At 54.8% G+C, this 24981-nt stretch overlaps 1 protein-coding gene across 1 annotated transcript; it reads left to right on the plus strand.

The window, feature by feature from the left end:
- Window positions 1–6164: 6164 nt before the first annotated feature.
- MOB2 (MOB kinase activator 2) lies at window positions 6165–23706 on the plus strand. The gene is made up of 5 exons (XM_029059708.1): window positions 6165–6289; window positions 17134–17294; window positions 18889–18982; window positions 21266–21390; window positions 22356–23706. The coding sequence occupies exons 1-5, from the start codon at window positions 6204–6206 to the stop codon at window positions 22628–22630; spliced, it is 741 nt and encodes a 246-aa protein (XP_028915541.1). The 5' UTR covers window positions 6165–6203; the 3' UTR covers window positions 22631–23706.
- The last annotated feature ends 1275 nt before the right edge of the window (window positions 23707–24981 follow it).

Consider the following 24981-nt stretch of genomic DNA (forward strand, 5'->3'; position numbering starts at 1 on the left):
GTAGGTGTCTCTGGGTGCCTGTCTCTCCCTTCCTGATTTGGTAAGGACTGGGAGAGATCGCACAGCTCATTATTGTGTATTATTGTGTATATGTATGTGTCTGCGTGTGTGTATGTCTAGGCATGTCTGTGTGGATGTCTCTGGGTGCCTGTCTCTCCCTTCCTGATTTGGTAAGGACTGGGAGAGATCGCACAGCTCATTCTTGTGTATGTGTGTATCTGCGTGCGAGTGTATGTCTCGGCATGGCTGTGTGGATGTCTCTGGGTGCCTGTCTCTCCCTTCCTGATTTGGTAAGGAGTGGGAAGAGATCACACAGCTCATTATTGTGTATATGTATGTGTCTGCGTGTGAGTGTATGTCTCGGCATGTCTGTGTGGGTGTCTCTGGGTGCCTGTCTCTCCCTTCCTGATTTGGTAAGGACCGGGGAGAGATCGCACCGCTCATTATTGGTCGTGGGCCGGGAATGTGTCTTGTTCATTGTTCTATCGACCTCTCCCAAGCACTTAATACAGTGCTTTTGCACACTGAAAGCGCTCAATCAGTACGATTGAATGATTTATGGTGTATGGGAGTATCTCTCAGTATATGTGTCTCTGTCTTGGAGTTTATGCGTCGGGGTGTCTTGGGAGTGTCTCTGGGTGCCCGTCTCTCCCTTCCCGATTTGGTAGAGGTTGGGGGGAGGTCACCGAGCTCATTATTTGTTGTGGGCAAGGAATGGGTCTGTTTATTGTTCTGTTGTACTCTCCCAAGCGCTCTGCCTCATGTCAGCTGTGTGACTCTGGGCAAGTCACTTAAGCTTCTCTGTGCCTCAGTGACCTCATCTGGAAAATGGGGATGAAGACTGTGAGCCTCAGGTGGGACAACCCGATGACCCTCTGTCTCCCCCAGCGCTTAGAACAGTGCTCGGCACATAGTAAGCGCTTAACAAATACCGACGCCGTTATTAGTAGTACAGTGCTTTGCACACAGAAAGTGCTCAATAAAGTCAGAGGACGTGGGCTCTAATCCCGGCTCCGCCACCTGTCTGCTGTGTGACCTTGGGCAAGCCACTTAACTACTCTGTGCCTCAGTTCCCTCATCTGTAAAATGGGGGTTGAGTCTGGTGAGCCCCACTTGGGACAGGGACTAGGTCCAACCTGATTCTATTTATTGTCACTGTTCTCGTCCGTCCGTCTCCCCCGATTAGACCGTAAACCCGTCGAAGGGCAGGGACCGTCTCTATCTGTTACCGATTTGTACATCCCAAGGGCTTAGTACAGTGCTCTGCACATAGTAAGCGCTCAGTAAATACTATTGAATGAATGAATGTATATCCACCCCAGCGCTTAGCACAGAACCTGGCATATAGTAAGTGCTTAACAAGTACCATAATAATCATAATCATTGTGACTCTTTTACAAATGAGGAAACTAAGTGGCATTTCCACAGTCACACAGTCTTTTATCTGTTTCCCAACAGGAGTTCCAGAGAGAGAGAGAGAATATATGTGTATTTGTGGGTGTGGGTAGGGGATGGCCCTTCTGCCCTCCTTTGCCCAACCCAGGGGTGCTGGTTAGGGGAGCAGCCCGACCAAGTCAATATTTACTCATGGGCTCTGTTTACAGTGCTCTGGGCAGTAAATATTTCCTTTGCAGGGAGGGAGAGTCAGTGCCCAACTCCTCCCTGGTTCCAAACAGGAAGCTTCCTGCTACCAAATCCCCCCTTAAATCTTCTTTTCCCAAGCTCACTCTGTCAGTCAATCTGTCCATCCTATTTACTGAGCACTTACTACGTGCACAGCACTGTACTAAGCGCTTGGGGGGGGGCATCATAGAACAGTAGAACAGACACACTCCCTACCCATAGCTAGCTTACAGGGTAAAGGAGGAGACAGACACGAATGGACATTAACAAAAAGATAGGGACGTAAGTGGTGGGGGGCTGGGAGAGGGGATGAAACAAGGGAGTAGGTCCGGGTGACGCAGAAGGGAGTGGGAGAAGAGGAGGGCGCAGTCAGGGAAGGCCTCTTGGAGGAGATGGGCCTTCAGTAAGGCTTTGAAGCGGGGAAGAGTCATCGTCTGTTGGTTTGGAGGAGGGAGGGCGTTCCGGGCCAGAGGCAGGACGTGGGCAAGAGGTTGGCAGCAAGACAGGCGAGATCGAGGCGCGACAGGGAGGTTGGCATTAGAGGAGCGAAGGGTGCCGGCTGGGTTGGAGTGGGAGAGAAGTGAGGTGAGGTAGGAGGGGGCAAAGGGATTGAGGATTTGAAAGCTCTCCCTTCTGCTTCGTTTATGCACTTCAATCTGTGATTTTTGGACGTTGGATATTCGCCCCAATCCCACAGCACTTATGTCCTTATCCTTGCCCGTATGGAATAGTAAAGATGGTATTTGTTAAGCGCTTACTATGTGCCAAGCCCTGTTCTAAGCACTGGGGTAGATACAAGGTCATCAGGTTGTCCTACGTGGAGCTCACAATCTTCACCCCCATTTGACAGGTGAGGTAGTGAGGCCCAGAGAAGTGAAATGACCTGCCCAACGCCCCACAGCTGACAAGTGGAGGAGTTGGAATTCGAACCCGCGACCTCTGGCTCCCAAGGCCGGGCCCTTCCCACAAAGCCACGTGGCTTCTCAAAATATATGTATTGTAAATGTCCCCTTTATTCATATTAATGCCCTTGTCCCCCCACCCAAACTGTAAGCTCCTTGTGGGCAGGGAACGTGTCTGTAAATTCTGTTATATTGGACTGCCTCCTTCCAAGCGCTTAGCACAGTGCCCTGCCTATAGTGAGAGCTCAGTAAAAAGCAGGTTGGGGCGGGGGGCGGCGGGTGGGTGCAGGCAATGGATGAATGCACCGCTCCCTCTCATTCATTCAGTAGTATTTATTGAGCGCTTACTATGTGCAGAGCACTGGACTAAGCGCTTGGAATGGACAATTCGACAAGAGATAGAGACCATCCCTGCCCAATGACCGGTTCGCAGTCTAATTGGGGGGGGGTGGGGGGGCGGTGGGGGACTGGTGGGCGGGGCTTCGTGCCTGGGGCGGGGAAGGGGGCGGAGCCTGCAGGCCGGCACGTGATAATAATGTTGGTATTTGTTCAGCACTTAATAATAATAATAATGGCATTTGTTAAGCGCTTAGTATGTGCAAAGCACTGTTCTAAGCACTGGGGGAGATACAAGGTGATCAGGTTGACCCTCGTGGGACTCACAGTCTTTATCCCCATTTTAAGGTTGGTATTTGTTAAGCGCTTCCTATGTGCAGAGCACTGTTCTAAGCGCTGGGGGGATACAAGGTGATCAGGTGGTCCCTCGTGGGGCTCCCAGGCTTCATCCCCATTTGACAGATGAGGTCACTGAGGCCCAGAGAAGTGAAGGGACTTGCCCACGGTCACCCAGCTGACCAGGGGGCAGAGCCGGGATTCGAACCCATGACCTCTGACTCCCAAGCCCCGGCTCTTGCCACTGAGCCGCGCTGCTTCTCTAATAGGGTGATGGGTCTGGGTGATGGGTGGGCGGGGCTTACCGACAGGGGGCGGGGCCTTCGGGCCGCCACGTGGTCACGTTGCGTGGCGGGTGGGCGGGGCTTCATGGCAGGGGGCGGGGCCTGAGGCCTGGGGGCGGGACCGGAAGTGCGGCGCTCGCGCTCGTCGAAGGGGGCGGGGCCTGATGTTTGATGGACGTGGTGGGCGGGGCCGGCAGGCGGCCACTCGCTCGCCCTGAATGTGGCTGGACTGGTTTAATCATAATTATACGGGATTCGATGATGATAATGATAATAATAATGGCATTTGTGAAGCGCGTACTGTGTGCCAAACACTGTTCTAAGCGCTAGGGTCGATACGAGGTAATCAAATCGTGCCACGTGGGGCTCACAGTCTTAATTCCCATTTTACAGAGGAGGAAACTGAGGCCCAGTGAAATGAAGTGGCTTGCCCCAGATAATAAGAGTGTTGGTATTTGTTAAGCGCTTACTATGTGCGGAGCACTGTTCTAAGCGCTGGGGGAGATACAGGGGAATCAGGTTGTCCCTCGTGAGGCTCATGGTTAGTCCCCATTTTACAGATGAGGTCACTGAGGCCCAGAGAAGTGAAGTGACTCGCCCACAGTCAGCCAGCTGACAAGTGGCAGAGCCGGGAGTCGAACTCATGACCTCTGACTCCGAAGCCCGGGCTCTTCCCAGATCACACAGCTGACAAGTGGCGGAGCCGGGATTAGAACCCACGACCTCTGACTCCCAAGCCCGAGCTCTTGCCACTAAGTCACACTGCTTCTCTAACCCAAGCGCTTAGTCCAGTGCTCTGCCCATAGTAAGCGCTCAGTGAATACTATTGAATGAATGAATGAATGAATGAATGAATGAATGAATGAATGAATAAACCACCCTGCTCCTCCGACTATGAGCCAGACACTGCACTAAGCGCAGAGGTGGATACAAGCAAATCGAGTTGGACGCAGTCCCTGCCCGACGCGGGGCCCGCAGTCTTCATCCCCATTTCCCAGAGGAGGGCACTGAGGCAACAGAGATGGGAAGTGACTTGTCCGAGGTCACACAGCAGACAGGCGGCCGAGGCGGAATTAGAACCCATGACCCTTCTGCCTCCCAATCGTGTGATCTTTCCACTCTGCCGTGCTGCTTGGGCGAGGGAGGGGGCCTGCCGGGCGGCACCGTGGACCTGTGGGTGGACCCTGGGGCCTGTGCTCCATCACCCTGGGTGAATGAAACAATCACATTTCCTCCCCCCCTTCAAAGCCCTACTTAAGGCCCACCTCCTCCGGGAGGCCTTCCCAGAGTAAGCCCCCCCCATAATAATAATAATAGTAATAAACATGATGGCATTTCTTAAGCGCTTACTCTGTGCCAAGCGCTGTTTTAAGAGCTGGGCTAGATGCGAGGTCATCAGGTTGTCCCATGTGGGGCTCACAGCCTTCAGCCCCATGTTACAGAGGAGGTCACTGAGGCCCAGAGAAGTGAAGTGACTTGCCCAAAGTCACCCAGCCGACAAGTGGTGGAGCTGAGATTAGAACCCACGACCCCTCACTCACAAGCCCGGGCTCTTTCCGAAGCAGCGTGGCTCAGTGGCAAGAGCCCGGACCTGGGAGTCGGAGGCCATGGGTTCGACTCCCGGCTCTGCCCCTTGTCAGCTGTGGGACTGTGGGCAAGTCACTTCACTTCTCTGGGCCTCAGTGACCTCATCTGGAAAATGGGGATTAACTGGGAGCCTCACGTGGGACGACCCGACGACCCAGTATCTCCCCCAGCGCTTAGAACAGTGCTCCGCACGTAGTAAGCGCTTAACAAATACCAACATAATTATTATTATTATTATTATTTCCCCTAAGCCCTGACTGGCTTCCTTTGCTCTACCCCCCTTCCCCACAGCACTTGCACATATATGTACATGGCTCCAATTCTTTTTATTTATATTAATGTCCATTTACTATGTTCTGGTGCGAGTATATAGATCTCTAATTCTGTTTATTTCTATTGCCGCTCTTATCGGCGGTTATTTGTTTCGCCGTCTGCCTCCCCCGTTCGACGCCGTAATAATAATAATAATAATAATGTTGGTATTTGTTAAGCGCTTACTATGTGCAGAGCACCGTTCTAAGCGCTGGGGTAGACACAGGGGAATCAGGTTGTCCCACGTGGGGCTCCCGGTCTTCATCCCCATTTTCCAGATGAGGTCACGGAGGCCCAGAGGAAGTGAAGTGACTCGCCCACAGTCACCCAGCTGACAAGCGGCAGAGCCGGGATTCGAACTCATGACCTCCGACTCCAAAGCCCGTGCTCTTTCCACTGAGCCACGCTGCTTCGCACCCGCCGTGAGCCCGGCGTGGGCGGGGGATTGTCTCTCTGTCGCCGGGTTGTAGTACCGGGTGGCTAGTACAGTGCCGGGCGCTCAGTAAATGCCATCGAATGCGTGAATGAAGGGAGGAGTGAATGAGCGAATGTGTGCGGAGGGGTTTGCGGGCGGGCTGAGGCGGTGGGGGGGGAGGGGCGGGCGGGGGCGGGGCCTTGTGCCCGGGGGCGGGGCCGGGCCGTCTCGATGGGCCCCGATTGGTGGGTGGCGGCGCCCGGTGGGCGGGGCCTGGGGGCGGTGGGCGGGGCCGAGGGCGGGGCCCCGCCTCGATGGGCCCCGATTGGTGGGCGGCGGTGGGCGGGGCCGGGCCTGGAGCCCCGCCGGGCCGGGCCGGGCCGGGCCGGGCCGGTTCGGGAGCGGACCATGGTGGGCGACGGCAGCAGCCTCCCGGGCGCCCGGGCCGTGCTCGGCTGCAAGACCGTCCTGCGGGCGGTGGGCAGAGTCCTCAGGTCAGCCGCCACAAGGGGGACACCCCTCCCTCGTCCTTCCCCTCTCCCACGCCCCCCTCTCTCCGTCCGTCCGTCCGTCCGTCCGTCCGTCCGGGTCCGGGGAGGAGGGGCAGGCGGGGACAGCAGTGTGTGTGTGTCCGGAGAGCACGTGCACGGGGCCGGATTTGGCGGGGGGGGAGCAGGGGGGACAGATTGTGCGTGTCCGTCCCTGATAGGAATCATGTCGGTGTTCGTTATAGCGCTTACTGTGTGCGGAGCACTGTTTGTTCTAAGCGCTGGGGGAGATACAAGGGAACCGGGTAGTCCCCCGTGGGGCTCCCAGGCTTCATCCCCATTTGACAGCCGAGGGACGCGAGGCCCAGAGAAGCCAAGGGACTTGCCCACGGTCACACAGCTGACAAGGATTCCGACCCGTGACCCCTGACTCCCAAGCCCGGGCTCTTGCCACAAGGCCACGCCGCCCCCTCCCACCGGTCCGGCCGGCAGCTGCGTGTGCCCGGAGTGTCCGCGCGTGCCCGCCCCCGAGTGCCCCAAGTGTACCATGGGCCCCGAGGTGATTGTGTATGTGTGTGTGCGTGCCCTGGGGGGGGGGAGCCCTGGTGGTGTGTCTACACACACTCACACACACACCCCCCCCCACCTTCCCCCTGTGACCCAACAGCTGGAGCCCGGGCCCGGGCATCCCAAGGTCCTGGGTTCTCATCCCGGCTCCCTCTGACCCTTGTCCACCGGGTGACCTTGGCCCAAGTCACTTCACTGGGTCTCAGTTCCCTCATCTGGAAAATGGGGATCCAGCCCGGGAGCCCCACACGTGGACGAGGGACGGGGGAACGACCCGATTTGCTTGTATCTACCCCAGCGTTTAGCACGGTGCCTGGCACGTAGTGAGCGCTTAACAAGTACCGCAATTATTACACACACCCCCCCCCCTTGTCCATTTATTGTCCATTTACTGGCTCACACACTTTTCCATTCTCACCTCACAGCTCCACAAGCAAAAGCGCTTTACAGAGAAGGGCCGGTTTGAGAGTCTAGACGAGGACACCGGTGCCTCGCACGTACAACCCCTTGAGTCATTTTACTTTTTTAAAAGTGTCACTTGGAACTCTTCGCTCCCCTTCTCACCAACCTCCAATAATCATAATGATGATGGCACTTGTTAAACACTTACTATGTGACGAGCACCGTTCTAAGCGCCGGGGTCGATCCAGGCTAATCAGGTTGGACCCGGGCCCTTTCCCGTGTGGAGCTCACAGTCTTCATCCTCGTGTTACAGATGAGGAAACTGAGGCCCAGAGAAGCGAAGTGACCCGCCCAAGGTCACACCGCAGACGAGTGGCAGAGCCGGGATTCGAACCCGGGTCCTTCTGACGCCCAGGCCCGAGCTCCAGCCACTAGGCCGTGCAGTCTAGGGGAGGGTCTGCAGGTCTGAGGAGATGCCAGATCCACCATCGCTCTGGACGTAGTTTCCCCACCCTCAACGGTACTCGTCTGGACTGTGAGTTTGTTGTGGCCAGGAGTGTGTCTGCTAAATCTACCGTATTATACTCTCCCCGGCGCGGAGTACAGTGCTCTGCACCCGGCAAGCACTCAATAAGTACCACGGATTGACTGACCGGCACTGTCCAACTGTCTAAGGAGATACAAGCCCAGCCTCGGCCCCCTCGAAGGGGAGGTGGGGGAGAAGACAGGGGAAACGAGGGGAGGGGGCTGCATATTAGCCTTTGTCCACTCTTCACTTTGGGTCATGACGACCCAGGTCTGGGGGACGTTTTCGAGTAATTATGGCCCAGGTTTGAGGAACCTTTGTCCATTGCCACCCTGGTGTAATTACGGTGCAAATTTGGGGGACCCGGTTCCGATGCCCCCCTCGGGTAATTACGGCCTGGATCTGGGTCGGGGGGGACTCGTTCCGCCGTTCACTTTGGATAATCACTGCCTGGGTCCGGGGGGAACTTTTTCCCGCTGCTCCCTTTGGGTAATTATGACCTGGGTTTGGGGGACCTGTTTCCGTTGCTCCCACTGGGTAACTGCGGCCTGAGTTCGGGGAACCTTGCTCTGCCGTTCGCTTTGGATAATTACGGCTTGGGTCTGGAGGGCTTTTTTTCCGCTGCTCCCTTTGGGTAATTACGGCCTGGGTTTGGGGGACCTTGTTCCGCCGTTCACTTTGGATAATTACGGCCCTGGTGTTGGGGGACCTTTTTCCACCGCTCCATGTGGCTAATTACGGCCCAAGTTTGGGGGATCTCGTTCCACCCTTCATTCATTCAGTCGTATCTACTGAGCGCTTCCTGTTTGCAGAGCACTGTCCTAAGCGCTTGGAAAGTACAGTTCGGCAACAGATAGAGACAACGTTCACTTTTTCCCCTGCTCCCTTTGGGTATTTCCGGCCCAAGTCTGGGGGAACCTTGCTCCGCCGTTCACTGGGGATAATCCAAGGCCTGGGTCTGGGGGGTTTCTTTCTGGGGGAATTCTCCCGTTGGAGAATTGCAGCCTAGCCGGGATACGGTCAGCCTCGCTGGCTCCGAGCGAGAAGGGGCAAGGCGGACCGACCTGGAGGTGGGGGTTGGGGGGGGTCTCCCCCATGGGACTGTAAACCCGCCTACCCCCTGGAGGGCAGGGGGCAGCAGCCATGAATGAGCCCACCCCCCATACACTCACACCCTGGCTGCGGGCAGTGGGGAGAACCGGATAGAGGCCGGGAGGTGGGAGGGAAATCCTCCAACCTGGAAGGTCCCTGCGGGCAGGGAGTTCATTCCTTCAGTCGTATTTATAGAGCACTTACTGTGTGCAGAGCACTGTACGAAGTGCTCTGGGGAGTACAGTAGAACAGTAAACAGATACATTCCCTTCCCACAAGGAGCTTGAGGGGGGAGACGGAGATCAATAGAAGTCAATAAATGAGGGATATGGACCTAAGTGGTGTGGGGCTGGGAAGGGGGGTGAAGAAAGGAGGCGACTCCGGGCGACGCAGAAGGGAACGGGAAAAGAGGAAAGGAGGGCGCAGTCAGGGAAGGCCTCTTGGAGGAGGTGGGCCTTCAATAAAGCTTGGAAGAGGGTAGAGAGTCGTCTGTGGGATATGAGGAGGGAGGGCCTTCCAGGCCAGAGGCAGGACCATAGACGAGATGGAGGGACAGGGAGGAGGTTAGACTTAGAGGAACAAAGTTGGTTAAAGCGCTGTATCAGACTCTCCCAAGCGCATAGTCCAGTGCTCGGCACACAGTGAGTGCTCAATAAATACCACTGATTGGTTGAAGACTATAAACTTATCTTGGGCAGGGAAAGTTTCTATCAATGCTGTTGTATTGTCCTCTCCCAAGCGCTGAGCCTAGTGCTCTGCACTCAGTATGCGCTCAAAAGATGCCACCCATGCCAGTGAGGATAAGGTAACCCGGTGGTGGCGTTATTGTCATTAGCATACTTAATTATGATGCTGCTAAATAATAACCTTAATGGCTGGGAACGGCTTGAGTTTTTGCTGCGTAGTCGGTTTTAGGTGAATAATTTTTTGGAGGTGCTAATGGAGAAATTACTCCCCCGAAACTAAGGCTACTCTCGTTCATTTATTCATTCATTCCATCGTATTTATTGAGTTCCTTACTGTGTGCAGAGCACTGTACTAAGCACTTGGGAGGGTACAATACCCAGGCATTTAGCACAGGGCTTTGACCACACCAGGCTCTCTTTATTCCTCCCACCCTCGGCCCCACGACACTTCTGTCCGTATGCGTCATTTTCTTATTTATAGTAACGTCTGTCTCCCGCTCTAGACCTTTAACTCCTTGTGGGCAGGGAACGTGTCTGTTGCATTGGACTCTCCCAAATGCTCAGTCCAGTGCTCTGCACACGGGAAGCGCTCGATGAGAACCACCGATTATTTGATCGAACAGACACTCCCTAAATACCACGGCTACCTCTGAAATGTGTAAACACTGATGGAATTGATCTGAAGTTAAGATTATCCCAGGGCCAACGTGGAGCGTTGAAAGAACCCAGGCCTGGAAGGCAGAGGACCTGGATTCTAATCCCGGCTCTACCGCCTGTCTCCAGTGTGACCCTTGGGCAAGTCACTTCACTTCTCTCGGCCTCAGTTCCCTCATCTTTAACCTGGGGATTGAATACCTAGTCTCCCTTTCCCTGGACTTTGAAACCCACATAATAATACCTGTGGTATTTGTTAAGCGCTTCTGAGTACCAGGCACCATACTGAGCACTGGGGTGGATACACGTAAATCGCGTCGGACCCAGTCCCCGTCCCACATGGGGCTCCCAGTCTCAATTCCCATTTTACAGATGAGGTAACTGAGGCCCGGAGAAGTAAAGTGACTCGCCCACGGACACACAGACCAGTGGCGGAGCCAGGATTAGAACCCATGACCCTCTCACTCCCAGTCCTTTGCTCTACCCAGTACGCCACCTGATTATCTTGTGCTTGGCACATAGTAAGAACTTGATAATCAAGCAGTCAATCGCTGGTGTTTATCCACGGTATTTATTGAGCACTTACTATGTGCAGAGCACTGTACTAAGCTCTTGGAAGAGAACAGAACAATAGTTGGTAGACACAGTCTCTGCCCACAAAGAATTTATAGAATAGAAGGGGAGACAGACATGAAAATCAATTACGTCCTAAATTACAAAATAAATTCATCTGAAAAATGAGGATCGAGACTGTGAGCCCCACGTGGGGCAGGGTCTGTGTCCAACCTGATATGCTTATATCGACGCCAGCACTTATTATAGCTCCTGGCACATAGTAAGCGCTTAAAAAATACCATTATTATTATTATTGTGATTATTACAGGTAGGGACATGGCAGAATGTAAGGATCTGGACATTAGGTAAGGATGGTATTTGTTAGGCGCTTACTCTGTGCCAACACTGTTTTAAACGCAGGGGTTAGATACAAGGTGATCAGGTTGTTCCCCTCCCCACCCCCGTGGAGCTCACAGTCTTAATCCCCATTTTACAGATGAGGGAACTGAGGCACAGAGAAGTGAAATGACTTGCCCAAGGCCACACAGCAGACAAGTGGCAGAGTGGGATTAGAACCCACATCTTCTGACTTCCAAACTCAGGCTCTTTCCTCTAAGCCACATTGCTTCTGTAGTTAGGGTGAGCATCAGAGTGCCCTAGCGATACATATCCAAGCTTGTAGTCAGTGCCCCGGGGGTGGGAAATGAGGATTTAGTCAGGGAGGGCCTCTTGGAGGTGATGGGGTTTTAGGACAGTTTTGAATAATTGTATGTGTTAAGCACTTTCTATGCGCCAAGCACTGTCCTAAGCCCTGAGGGCAGAGTCAAGATAATCAGATCCCACGTGGGGCTCGCCGTCTAAGAGGAAGGGAGAATAGATCTTCGAACCCCATTTTGCAGATGAGGAAACCGAGGCCCAGGAAAGCAAAGTGACTTGCCCAAGGTCACCCAGCCGGTAAGCGGCGGAGCCGGGATTAGGACCCAGGTCCTCCGACTCCCAGGCCCGGACCCTTTCCACTGGGCCCCGCGGCTCTCCTCGGGAGAGGGACCGTCTGGCGGATCCGAGGAGGGAGCGGGGGGTTCCAGGCCAGCGGCAGGATGTGGGCGAGGGGATGGTGGCCAGACAGGTGAGATGGAGGCCCAGCGAGTAAATTGGCATTAGAGGAGCAGAGTATGCGGGCGAGGGGATTAAGGGCTTTAAAGCTGATGGTGAGGTGTTTCTGTCTGATGCGCAGGTGGAGGGGCAACCCCTGGAGGGTCTCGAGGAGGGGGATGACATGCTCTGAACGTTTCGGTAGAAAAATGACCCGGGCAGCAGAGTGCAGTATGGACTGGAGTGGGGAGAGACAGGAGGCAGGGAGGTCGGCGAGGAGGCTGATGCAGTCATCAAGGTGAGAGAGGAGAAGGGCTTGGATCAACCCGGTAGCAGTTGGAGGGAGAGGACAGGTCGGATTTTTGTGACATCATGAAGGTGAAACGGACAGGATTTGGTGACAGACTGTGAGGGGAATGAGAGGAGTTAGAGATAATGCCAATCATAACAAATACCGTTATTGTTATTTTTATGGCATTTGTTAAGCACTTACTCTGTGCCAAGCACTGCTTTAAACACTCGGGTGGGTACAAGACAGTCTGGCCAGACACAGTCTCTGCCCCACATGAGGCTCACACATTAAGTAGAAAGGAGAACAGGAATTCCAACTCTTTCATTCATTCAGTCGTATTTATTGAGCACTTACCGTGTGCAGAGCGCTGTACTAAGTGCATGGGAGAGGACAGTACGACAGTAAACAGACACGTTCCCTGTCCACAAAGAGCTTACAGTCTAGAGGAGGAGACAGACATCAGTACAGATAAATAAAATGACAGATTTGGGTATACATGGTGTGGGGCTGGAAGGGAGCAGGTCAGGGCGACGAAAAGGGAGTGGGAGAGGAGGAAAAGTGCGGCTTAGTCAGGGAAGGCCTCTTGGAGGAGATGGGCCTTTAATAAGGCTTTGAAGCTGGGGGAGAGTCATTATCTGTAGGATTTGAGGAGGTAGGGGGTTCCAGACCAGAGGCAGGACGTGGGCAAGGGGTTGGCAGGCGAGATGGAGGCACAATGACAAGGTTGGCACTAGAGGAGTCAAGTGTGCGGCTGGGTTGTAGGAGAGAAGAGAGGTGAGGAAGAAGGGGACAAGGTGGTAGGCGGCTTTAAAGCCAATGGTGAGGAGCTGTTGTTCGTTGCGCAGGTGGATGGGCACCCACCGGAATTGCCCTGAACGTTTTTGTAAAAAGAAATGTCCGGACAGCAGAATGAATCATGGACCGGAGTGGGGAGAGGCAGGAGGCTGGGAGGTCAGCGAGGAGGCTGATTCGGGCATCCAGGCAGTATAGGATGAGTGAGTGGATTAACTTGGTGGCAGTTTGGATGGAGAGGTAAGGGCAGATTTTAGCGATTCGTGAAGGTGAGACTGACAGGATTTGCTGACGATCGACTATGTGGGTTGAATGAGAGAGGAGGAGTCAAGGAGAAGGCCAAGGAGGTGAGGAAACCAAGGCCCAGAAAAGTGAAGCGACTTGCCCAAGGTCACGCAGCAGGCAGATGACAGAGCAGGATTAGGACCCAGGTCCTCTCACTCCCAGTCTTGGGCTCTTTCCCCTAGGCCTTGCTGCCTTTCTAATAACAATAATAACAATGATTATTATTATCAGTTGGTCAGATAAGAAGAGAAGTAATAAGAAGAAGATATAAGAAGTAATAAGAAGTAGTAGTAAGTAATTAGTAGTAGTAGTAAGAAGTATAAGTAATAAAAAGATAGAGTAAGGATCTCTCTCTCTCCTCCCCTCCACCAGCGTCTCTGTCTAATCCTCTTCCTCTCTGTGTACATAAGGGGTGGCTGTTGTAATAATAATAATAAAAAAAATAGTATTTATTAAGTGCTTAACATATGGCAAACAAGATAATGAGCTCCTACTACAGTGCTCTGCACACCGTAAGTGCTCAGTAAATACTACTAAGTAATGAGATCAGGTCTGCCCTCAGATATCCCCACCCCTCCGAGTCTGCTCAGTCGATCGGTGATATCGACTGAGTGCCTACCGAGTCCCAGACAGGGAATGGAGAACACTTCAGGTCTACCAACTGTGTTGTACTCACCCAGGCGCTTAGCACAGTGCTCTGCATACAGTAAGCGCTCAGGAATTAGCTCTTGATTGGACGAAGCAAGACAAACGGGTTTCGCGCTCAGAGGCGGCGTGGCCCAGTGGACCGAGCCCCGGGCTGGCTGCCAGGGGACCCGGGTTCTAGGCCCGGCTCAGCCCTCCGTCTGCTGTGTGACCTCAGGCGAGTCCCTCAACCTCTCTGGGCCTCACTTCCTCCTCTGTAAAACGGGATAAGGCAGATTGTTTGCTCTCGTAACCTTATATCTACCGTAGCTCTTAGCCCAAAGTTGTTGTTATCAAATGCCATCAAGTTGTTTCCAATGCATAGCAACTCTATGAATGTATTTTCCCCAGAACGTTCTTTCTTCTGCCATAAGCCGTAGCCTTTACGGTTCTTCTGTTATCATCATTCATTCGGTCACATTTATTGAGCGCTTCCTGTGTGCAAAGCACTGTACTAAGTGTTTAGCACTGAACTAAGACCTTAGTTGTTATGGCGTCTCTCCATCTAGCGGCCCGTCTGCCTCTTCCTTGTTTTCCCTGGACCTTTCCTAGCATTAGTGTCTTCTCCGGAGAATCAGTCCTCCTGATGATGTGTCCAAAATATGCTCATCTAAGTAAAGTCATTTGGCCTTCCAAGGACCGTGTTGGTTTAATTTGCTCCAAAATCCATCTGTCTGTCTTTCGGGCAGTCCGTGGTATTCGCAGAAGCCTTCTCCACCACCACATTGCAAAAGAATCGATGCTTTTTCTGTCCTATTTTGTCACCGTCCAGCTTTCGGATCCATACGTTCTTTGGAAACACCATAGAATCGACGATTTCTATTTTTGCAGCACGTCAGCACATTTCATGATTTTTTCAAGGCTCTTCATAGCAAATCTTCCTAACATTCATCTTTGGCGAATTTCTTGATCACTGGTTCCTTTATTATTGATTATCGATCCCAGGAGAGAAAAGTCCAAAGTTAGCGCTCAATAAATGTCAAGATAATCATTATACGGGGGAGAGAGTCAAAAATCTTGTAATTTAACTGTCGTACTTAATTGTCATATTTGCTAAGCACTGACTGTGTGTGGGACACTGTTCTAAGATCTGGGGTAGATACAAGATATCCAAGTTGGACACAGTCGCTGTCCCACGTGGGGCTCACAGTCTTAATCCCCATTTTGCAGATCAGGGCAACTTAGACCCAGAGAAGTGAATTAACTGGCCCAAGGTCACACAGCATTCATTGAATCATGCAGTCGTATTTATTGAGCGCTTACTGTGTGCAAAGCACTGTACTGAGCGCTTGGGATGTACCATTCGGCAACAGATAGAGACAATCAGTGGCAGAGCCAGGATTTAGAGGCCAGGTCCTTCTGACTGCCAGCCCCGGACTCTAGCCACTAGGCCACCCTGCTCCTCTAGCAGTGTCCAAAGAATGGGACCACGAGGAAGAACAAGGGTATAAACAGGTAGCAGCAGAAGGAATGTGTCGGCATGAAACTGCTGAATAAGGAATGGCAAAAAGACAAATAGAGACAATTCAGAAACGCTGAGGTCGAAAGAAAGCTGCGTCCTCGTGTAACCCAGCAGGCAGACAGAGCCGGGGTTGGGTGTCGGGAGACCTGGGTTCTAGTCCCAGCTCCGCCCCGGGCCCGCTGTGTGACCACGGGCAGGTCGCTGAACCTCTCTGAGCCTCCATTTCCTCAACTGTACAAGGGGGTGATTACCTTGTTGGTAGCCCAGGGCCGAGGGCAGTGCGTACAATAATTGTGTATTGAAGCTCTTGCACCGTGCTAAGCCCTGGGATTGATCCAGGACAGTCAGATGAGGCACCGTGCTTGTCCCACACAGGGCTCACAGTCTTAATAATAATAATAATGATGATGGTATTTGATGAGCGTTTACTATGTCCCAAGCACTGTTCTAAGCACTGGGGTAATCAGGTTGTCCCGGATGGGGCTCACAGTCTTCATCCCTATTTTACAGGGAGAACGGGTAGAATAATAATACTGATCACTGTGGTATTTGTGAAGTGCTATGTGCTAAGCACTGTACTAAGCGCTGGGGGAGACACAAGATCATCAGGTCCCACTTAGGGCTCCCAATTTAAGTAGGAGGGAGGACAGTTTGTTGTGGGCATAGAACGTGGCCACCAACGCCGTTATGTTGGACTGTCCCAAGCGTTCAGTACAGTGCTACACTCCTTGTGGGCTCCTTGTGGGCACGGAATGTGTCTACCCACTCTGTTCTGTTGTCCTCTCCCTTCCTGAGTGCACCGAACGCTCAGTAAACACCATCGATTTGATTGATGGATTGATTTCCCCATTTTACAGCTGAGGAATCTGAGTCCCAGAGACGTGAAGTCAGTGGGAAGCCGAGAAGCAGCGTGGCCTAGTGGCCAGATCCCGGGCCCGGGAGTCGGAAGGACCCGGGTTCTAATCCCGGCTCTTCCTCGTCTGCCGTGTGACCTCAGGCCAGTCGCTTCACTTCTCTGGGCCTCATCTGTAAAATGGAGATGAAGACCGTGAGCCCCACGTAGGACAGGGATTGTATCCAATCTCTTGGTCTCAGCGTTTAGTACGGTGTCTGGCACAAAGTAAGCACTTCACAAGTACCAGTTATAATATAATTAATGGGGAGGTGGGCGGCGGGGAGTCCCAGGGAACGAACGGGCAGGTTCCCTTCACGAAGTTCCTGCCTCGGCCCCGGAGGATCGCCTCGCCGCTGTTCTTTTTCCAGAGGGCGTTTACTGTATGTCCCCTGGGAGGTTGGGGGTCACGGGGGTCTTGGGCCCACCCCCCTCCAGCCCTCGGACCAGAGATCCCCTTTTAAGGCTAGGGTGTTTGGGGGAAGGAAGGGAAACTGGGAAACCGTTCCTGGCACACGGGGTGACATTTTTCCTCTCCTCCCTCCCCCCTTCCCTCCGCACCCCTCCCCCCAGCCTTCCAGCAACTCATCGGGGTGGGTTCGTGGGTGGACGCGGGGGCGTCTAGTGGGGAGGGAGGAGGAGGAGGGCGAAGGAGGGAGAGTGGAAGATGGGGTTGGGGCGGGGGGAGAAAGATGGAGGAGGGAAGAGAAGAGGATGGAGAGAGGAGGGGAAGGAAGGATGGGGAGGAGAGAGAAGAGGATGGGGAGACGGCAGGGAAAGGGGCTGACCTCAACCCAGTCGTCCCCTCCTCCTCCTCTCCCGGCGGCCCCTGACCCCCCGGTGTCCCGCCGTCCCCCCCACCACCACAGGAAGTCCAAGGCCAAGCCGAACGGGAAGAAGCCGGCCGCCGAGGAGAGGAAACTCTACCTGGAGCCGGAGTACACCAAGTCCCGGATCACCGACTTCGAATTCAAGGAGCTGGTGGTCTTACCGCGGGAGATCGACCTCAACGAGTGGCTGGCCAGCAACAGTGAGTCCGGCCCACCTCCACGCCCCCACCACCGCCTCCGGGGTCAGAGCCCGGCCTGCTCTGTGACCTCGGCCGGCTCATTTGGTAGTATTTATTGAGCGCTTACTATGTGCAGAGCACTGTACTGAGCGCACTGGGCCTCACCGTCCTCGTCCATCCAGGCTCCGCCTCCCTCAGGCCCCTGTCCAATCCAATTGCACCAGTAATGGGGGCATTTAGAGTAATCGCCATATTTGTTAAGCGCTTACTATGGGCCAAGCACCGTACTAAGCGCTGGGGTAGAAAAGAAGGTTATCGGATCCCATGTGGGGCTCGTAGTCTAAGTAGGAGGGAGAGCAGGGATTAAATACCCCTTTTGCAGATGAGGAAAACGAGGCCCAGAGCAGCAAAGCGACTTGGCCAGGGTCCCGCTGCAGGCCAGTGGCGAGCCGGAATTAAACTAATAATGGTAACTGTGGTATTTGTTAAGTGCTTACTGTGTGCCAAGCACTGTACTAAGCGCTAGGGTAGATACAAGATCATCAGGTCCCACGTGGGGTTCCCAGCTTAAGTAGAAGGGAGGACAGGGATTAAGTCCCCATTTTGCAGATGAGGGAACTGAGGCACAGAGAAGCAAAATGTCTTGCCCAAGGTCACACAACAGGCAAAAGGCAGAGCTGGGATTAGAACCCAGGTCCTCGGAGGCCCAGGCCCGCGCTCTTTCCAATAGGCTGTTTCCTCATCGGGAAAATGCTGCTCGTATTCTGTGCCAAGCACTGAGCTAAGCCCTAAGGCAGTTAGAGGGTAATCAAATAAGTGTGGTATTTGTTAAGCGTTTGATACTTGGTGCTGTGTACCAGGAACTCTACTAAGCCCTAGGGTAGATTCAAGATGATTGAGTGAGCCTGCCAAGTGGGGCTCACAATCTTAATTCCCATTTTCCAGATGAGATAACCGAGGCCCAGAGAAGTGAAATGCCTTGCCTAAGGCCGCACAGCAGACAAGTGGTGGAGCCAGGAGTAGAACTCAAGTCCTCTGAGTCCCAAGCCCGTACTCGACCCCATCCCTGTCCCCTGACCAGAGCTCCCACGCTGAGAGGGCGGAAGGGAGGGAGAGAAGAAGAATAATTATAGTATCCGTTAGTTCATTCATCCGATCGAATTAATTGAGCACTTACTGTGTGCAGAGCACTGTAGTAAGCGGTTGGTAGAGGACTATAGGACAATAAATAGATGCATTCCCTGCCCACAACGAGGTTACGGTGGACTGTAGTGTGCCCACCCCTGCCAGGCGAGGACAGCAGGTCAACCCCGGGGAGGGCGGCCCCGGGGACGGGACGGAGGGCAGCCTGGGGGCGGCGGAGTCGGAAAGCGTCCCGGAGCGTCTGTGTCTCCCCGAGAGAGTAACCGTCCCCCAGCCCTCAGGACGCCGGACATCCGCTTATTAGGGGAGGGGGAGAAGGAGGAGGCCAGCGCTGGGAGAGGTGGCGGCGGGGAGGGGTCCCGGGGGGTTCGGGGAGCCGGATCCCGGCGGGACCAGTGGGCCCCAGCTGGCCCCCGAGCCGACGCCTCACAGCCTGCCCTCCCTCCCTGCCTCCGTCGGCCCATCACTGCAGCCACGACCTTCTTCCACCACGTGAACCTCCAGTACAGCACCATCTCCGAGTTTTGCACGGGCGAGACCTGCCAGACCATGGCCGTGTGCAACACGTGAGTTGCGGGCGCTGCGGGGGGGCTCCCCCCACCCCCGGGGTTCCGGACCTTGGGACCTCGACGACAGCAGAAAACCCGTCCCCTGCTTCTGGTGTACTCTGCCAAGCGCTCGGTACAGTGCAGGCAGCCCGGGTCTGGGAGTCAGAGAGGACCCGGGTTCTAATCCTGGCTCTTCCGCTTGTCTGCTGGGTGACCTTGCGCCAGTCACTTCGCTTCTCTGGGCCTCAGTTCCCACATCTGGAGAACGGGGATTTCCAACCTGTTCTCTCCCCTACTTCGATTGTGACCCCTCGTGGGACAAGGACCGTGTCCGACTGATTGTCGTGTATCCACCCCAGTGCTTAGTACCGTGCTTGGCACATAGTAAGTGCTTAGTAAATGCCTTACTATTATGACTGTTATTAGTGTCGGGGATCCAGGCAGGGCTCCCGTTCCCAGGGAGTTCCGGAACCGAGTCTAAAAACCCCGGGTCCCTGAGCCAAGGCTGATGATGATGATGATGATGATGATAATAATTACACAGCCTTTGTTTGAAGAGAGTATTTGGTTCCCCACGAGCGCTCCTGTCTTATCCTCATAAAGCCCGGTCTGGGGAGGCAGGGAGAGCAGCGGCGCGATCCCCATTTTAGAGATGAGGACGCTGAGGTCCTGAGGGGTCCTGGGACTTGCCTAGATCAGGGTTAAGACTAGGCCAAGGGCAGACGGGAGTCAGGGTGGAGGTAGACAGGGTGGGGGCTAGACCGGTGGCTTGGCCTGGGGCTAGGCCTGGGGCAGACTGGGGGCTAGACCAGAGGCAGACCGGGGACCGGGGCAGACGGTGGCTAGGCCGAGGGCAGCCCCGGCTGGAGGCAGGCTGCGGGCGGACCGGGGTTAGGCCTAGACTCTGCTCAAAACCATGCTTCCTGGGGGAAACTGAGGCCCAGGGGCATTTCGTGGGCATTGTGGGATCATTTTTTGGGGGGGGGGGCAGAGGGGAGGTTAGGCTCAGAGACTTGGCCCCTGAGGGAGGCAGAGGGAGGAAGACAGAGAGGGCCAGGCCCGCAGTCTGTGGTTCCTATCCGGTGCCTACTGGGTGCTGACTAATGGACTGAGTGCTTGGGAGAGAACGCCGTAGCTGGAAGACATGAAACAGCGTGGCCCAGTGGGGACCTGAGTTCTAATCCCAGCTCTGCCACTTGTCTGCTACGTGACCTTGGGTGAGTCACTTCACTTCTCTGGGCCTCAGTTACCTCATCTGTAAAAGGGGATTAAGACTGTGAGCCCCACGTGGAACAGGAACCGTGTCCGTCTGATGAGCTTGTATCTACCCCAGCGCTTAGTAAAGTACCTGACACATAATAAGCTCTTAACAAATACCTTTGAAAAAAAAAATTGAACAATAGAACAGATACATCCCCTGCCCACGCTAATCTTCTAGTCTAGGGGCGGAGACAGACATGACTAGAAATAAATAAATGACGGATATGGATGTGAGTGCTGTGGGGCTGGGAGGGGGGATGAATAAAGGAGCGAGCCAGAGCGAAGCAGAAGGGAGCGAGAGAAGAGGAAAGGGGGGCTTAATCCGGGAATAATAATGTTGGTATTTGTTAAGCGCTTACTACGTGCAGAGCACTGTTCTAAGCGCTGGGGTAGATACAGGGGAATGAGGTTGTCCCACGTGAGGCTCACGGTCTTCATCCCCATTTTACAGAGGAGGGAACTGAGGCCCAGAGAAGTGAAGTGGCTGGCCCACAGTCCCGCAGCTGACAAGGGGCAGAGTCGGGATTTGAACCCATGACCTCTGACTCTCCAGCCGGGGCTCTTTCCACTGAACCACGCTGCTTCTCTTCTCCAGGGAAGGCCTCCTGGAGGAGATGGGCCTTCAGGAAAGCTAGGAAGAAGGGGAGAGTCGTCTTCTGTCGGATAGGAAGAGGGAGGCCGTTCCAGGCCAGAGTCAGGACGTGGGCGAGAGGTCAGCGGCGAGATAGACGAGATGAAGGGATGGTGAAAAAGGTCGGCATTAGAGGAGCGAAGTGTGCGGGCCGGGTTGGAGCAGTAGAGCAGCCAGGTGAGGCAGGAGGGGGTGAGGGGATGGACGGCTTTAAAGTCGACGGTGACGAGTTTCTGTCTGAGACGGAGGTGGATGGGCAGCCACTGGAAGGTCTCGAGGAGGGGGGAGAGGTGGCCCGAACGTAATCTCGGCTTGTGGGGGGCAGGGGTCCCGGCGGTGGTGGGGGCGGGGGGGCCCGGGCAGGGGGTGACGTCGTCTGGGGCCCCCCCGTGTGTCGACCCCGTCCGCAGGCAACACTACTGGTACGACGAGCGGGGTAAGAAGGTGAAGTGCACGGCCCCTCAGTACGTCGACTTCGTCATGAGCTCCGTGCAGAAGCTGGTCACCGACGAGGACATCTTCCCCACCAAATACGGTACGCCCCCGGGCCCGGCTGGCAGCCCCTCGGCTCCGGGCCCGCCCCCACCCCGAGGGAGGATCGGCCACTTCGGGCCGATGCCAGAGCGGACCGGAGCGTGCCCCGCGGGTCAACTGACGGGCCCTCGCCGCCCCCGCCACCCCCTCACCCCTCGGGCCCGGCGTGGAATGGCTCCTCGGGGCGGCAGGGGGACAGGGCGGCCCACTGGTGAGCGAGCTGGGAAGACCCCGTGGTGGAAGCTCCCTGCCTCGGCCCCCGCGGCTGCCCGAGCGGCCCTCCCTTAATAATAATAATAATAATTATTATAATGGTATTTGTCAAGCGCTTACTATGTGCCAAGCACCGTTCTAAACTCTGGGTTAAATACAGGGTAATCAGATTGTTCCACGTGGGGCTCACAGTCCCAAGCCCCATTTTAATAATAATAATGTTGGTATTCGTTAAGCGCTTACTATGTGCCGAGCACTGTTCTGAACGCTGGGTTAGATACAGGGTAATCGGGTTGTCCCACTTGAGGGTCACAGTCTTAATCCCCATTTTCCAGATGAGGTAACGGAGGCACCGAGAAGTCAAGTGACTTGCCCAGAGTCACACAGCTGACGGGTGGTGGAGCCGGGATTAGAACCCGCAACCTCTGACTCCTATACCCGCGCTCTTTCCCCGGAGCCACGCTCGCTGAGGCCCAGAGAAGTGAAGTGATTTGCCCGAGGTCACACAGCGGACAAGTGGCGAAACTGGGATTAGAACCCACGACCGTTCCCACCGCTCGTCTGCTGTGTGACTTCGGGCAAGTCACTTCACTTCTCCGGGCCTCGCTTCCCTCATCCGGAAGATGGGATCGAGACTGCGAGCCCCATGGGGGACCGAGGCTGCGTCCAACCGATTTGGTGCGGTGCCTGGCACGTAGTCAGCGCGTAACAGGCACCGCGGTTATCGTTATTCTTCTTCCCACCCCGATCCAGGCAAGGAATTCCCCCTGTCCTTCGAGTCTCTGGTGAAGAAGATCTGCAAATACCTGTTCCACGTCCTGGCCCACATCTACTCGTCCCACTTCAAGGAGACCCTGGCCCTGGAGCTACACGGACACTTGAACACGCTCTACATCCACTTCATCCTCTTCGTCCGCGAATTCAACCTGGTGGACTGCAAGGAGACCACCGTCATGGGCGACCTCACCGAAGTGCTCTGCGGGAGCGGGGCCGGGGCGGGGGCACAGAACCACGTCAAGGAGAGATGAGCCCCCCACCCCCACCCCCACCCCACCCCACCCCCGGCTCCCAGAGCAAAACTAACATGAATACTTACAAAGAAACAATATTATATATTATATATGTGTGTATATGTGCATATATATATATACATATATATATATATATACATATATATATATATATGTATACTGGCCTTCGGCAGCGATGACAGTTCTACGAAGCTATGCTACCGCATCCAGAGTCCCCCGAGGACGGTCCGCCCTCGGGCTTCCGGGGCGGGGGGTGGCAGGCATGAGGGTCTTGCCCCCCTCCCTGTCCCGGGACCCCCTCCCCGCATCCCATCCCCTCCCCGGGACCCTTGGTGTGTTGGGGTGGTTTTTTTTTCCCCAGGACGGAAGAGTGCTGTTTTTAGAAACGAAGACGGAGAGGGAGCTGTGATCGGATTTTGTCGGGGGGTGGGATGTGATTTTCCGCCTAGGGTCTCTCCCGCGCAAGTCTATCTCTCGTCTCTCTGACCGTCTCTCCCCCCCCCCCCCCCCACTCCCCAACCTTCCCTCTCCAAGAGGGCGGCGCTGCCCTTTTTAAGAAAATATATATTGTTCCGAGTGGCGCCTTTCCCTCTGTAAATGGCTTTTCCCCCCCAGACTCTTGCGCTGACGTTTTTAAGGTGGGTTTGGAGGTAAGGACCCTCCCCGCGGTCCGGGGCGCTGGGCCCCAACCCCACGCTGGGGTGGAGGGGGACCAGCCCGGCCACCGAGGCGTCAGTGCGCACGGAGGGCGGGGGTCGTCTCCACCTGCCCCGGGGCGGGCCGGCCGGACACCCCCTCCTCCCTCGTACGGACACGGGGGCGCTTCCCCGCCGGACCCCCCGGCCTCGACCCACCCGGGCTCCGAGACGGACAACCGGAAACTGGTGGATTTCGGGGGGGCGGGGAGGGGTGGGAGCAGCCGCCCCCTCTGTCCCATTTCCCCAGAGGAGCGGGAGTTGGTGGGTGGGGGGTCCCGGGGAGCCCCCGCTCGAGAGATGGCCGCGACATATAATTATACCTTTGGCTTATTTTAGTTTCGCTGTTCAGAAATAATAAAAAAAAAATTCTACCAATGGTCAGCTTTCATTTCTGTCTGCAGGATTTGCCCCGGTCGCCCAACCAACCTAGCCGATCCCCACAGGGCTTGGGGGGAGAGGGGCAAATAGGGGTGTGGTAGAGAGCCCAGGCCTGGGAATCAGGAGCACCTGGGCTCTACTCCTGGCTCCACTGGTCTGCTCCGTCACCTTGGAGAAGTCACTTCCCTTCTCCGGGCCTCAGTCACCTCATCCACAAAATGGGGTTTAAGACCGTGAGCCCCATGTGGGACACGGATTATACGAAGCAGGGTGGCTCAGTGGAAAGAGCCCAGCCTTGGGAGTCAGAGGTCATGGGTTCGAATCCTGACTCCGCCTCTTGTCAGCTGGGTGACGTTGGGCAAGTCACTTCTCTGTACCGCAGTTACTTCATCTGTAAAATGAGGATTGACTGAGCCCCACGTGGGACAACCTGATTACTTTATATCCCCCCCACCCAGTGCTTAGAACAGTGCTTAGCACATAGTAAGCGCTTAAATACCATAATTATTATATGACTAACCATTAAAAAAAAAGGTTGGGGGGGGGCATGCTGTGGCATCCTGGATCCGCTCTGAGAATCAGGAAGAGATTGGAGGTTGCACATGAGCCTGGACCCCTTCCCACCCCAGGGGGAGCAGGAATCAGTTGATCGATGGTATTTACTGAGTGCTTATTGTGTGCAGAGCACTGTACTGAGTGCCCTGGAGAGTGCAGTATGGGCAGGGCAGTTGAGCACCACTGACCTCTTTTCAGCATGGCTCAGTGGCAAGAGCCCGGGCTTGGGAGTCAGAGGTCATGGGTTTGAATCCCGGCTCCACCACTTGTCAGCTTTGTGACTTTGGGCAAGTCACCTAACTTCTCTGAGCCTCAGTTACCTCATCTGTAAAATGGAGATCAAGACTGTGAGCCCCACGTGGGACAACCTGATCACCTTGTATCCCCCCAGCGCTTAGACCAGTGCTTTGCACATAGTAAGCGCTTAACAAATGCCATCATCATTCTTATTTTCCTACTCCTGGGAAGCCACAGAGTACGCACACACCTCCCCCACCCCCAAACGTGCTTCTGCAGTAGATACCCAGAGTACAAGAACAACAACATGGTATAGTGGATAGACCACAGGCCTGGGAGTCAGAAGATCATGGGTGTTAATCCCGGATCCTCCACCTGTCTGCTGCGGGACCTTCAGCAAGTCACTTCACTGGGCCTCAGTTCCCTCATCTGTAAAATGGGGATTGAGACTGTGAGCCCTACGTGGGACAGGGGCTGTGT

Source organism: Ornithorhynchus anatinus, chromosome 3 (assembly GCF_004115215.2).
Source record: "Ornithorhynchus anatinus isolate Pmale09 chromosome 3, mOrnAna1.pri.v4, whole genome shotgun sequence".
Lineage (NCBI taxonomy): Eukaryota > Metazoa > Chordata > Mammalia > Monotremata > Ornithorhynchidae > Ornithorhynchus > Ornithorhynchus anatinus.

Excerpts from the sequence above, each read along its gene's own strand:
- MOB2 (XM_029059708.1), top strand. The coding sequence starts at position 6,204 with ATGGTGGGCGACGGCAGCAGCCTCCCGGGCGCCCGGGCCGTGCTCGGC. Across the intron at positions 6,290-17,133 it reads GCGGTGGGCAGAGTCCTCAG|GAAGTCCAAGGCCAAGCCGA; the intron begins GTCAGCCGCCAC and ends CCACCACCACAG. Across the intron at positions 17,295-18,888 it reads CGAGTGGCTGGCCAGCAACA|CCACGACCTTCTTCCACCAC; the intron begins GTGAGTCCGGCC and ends CCATCACTGCAG.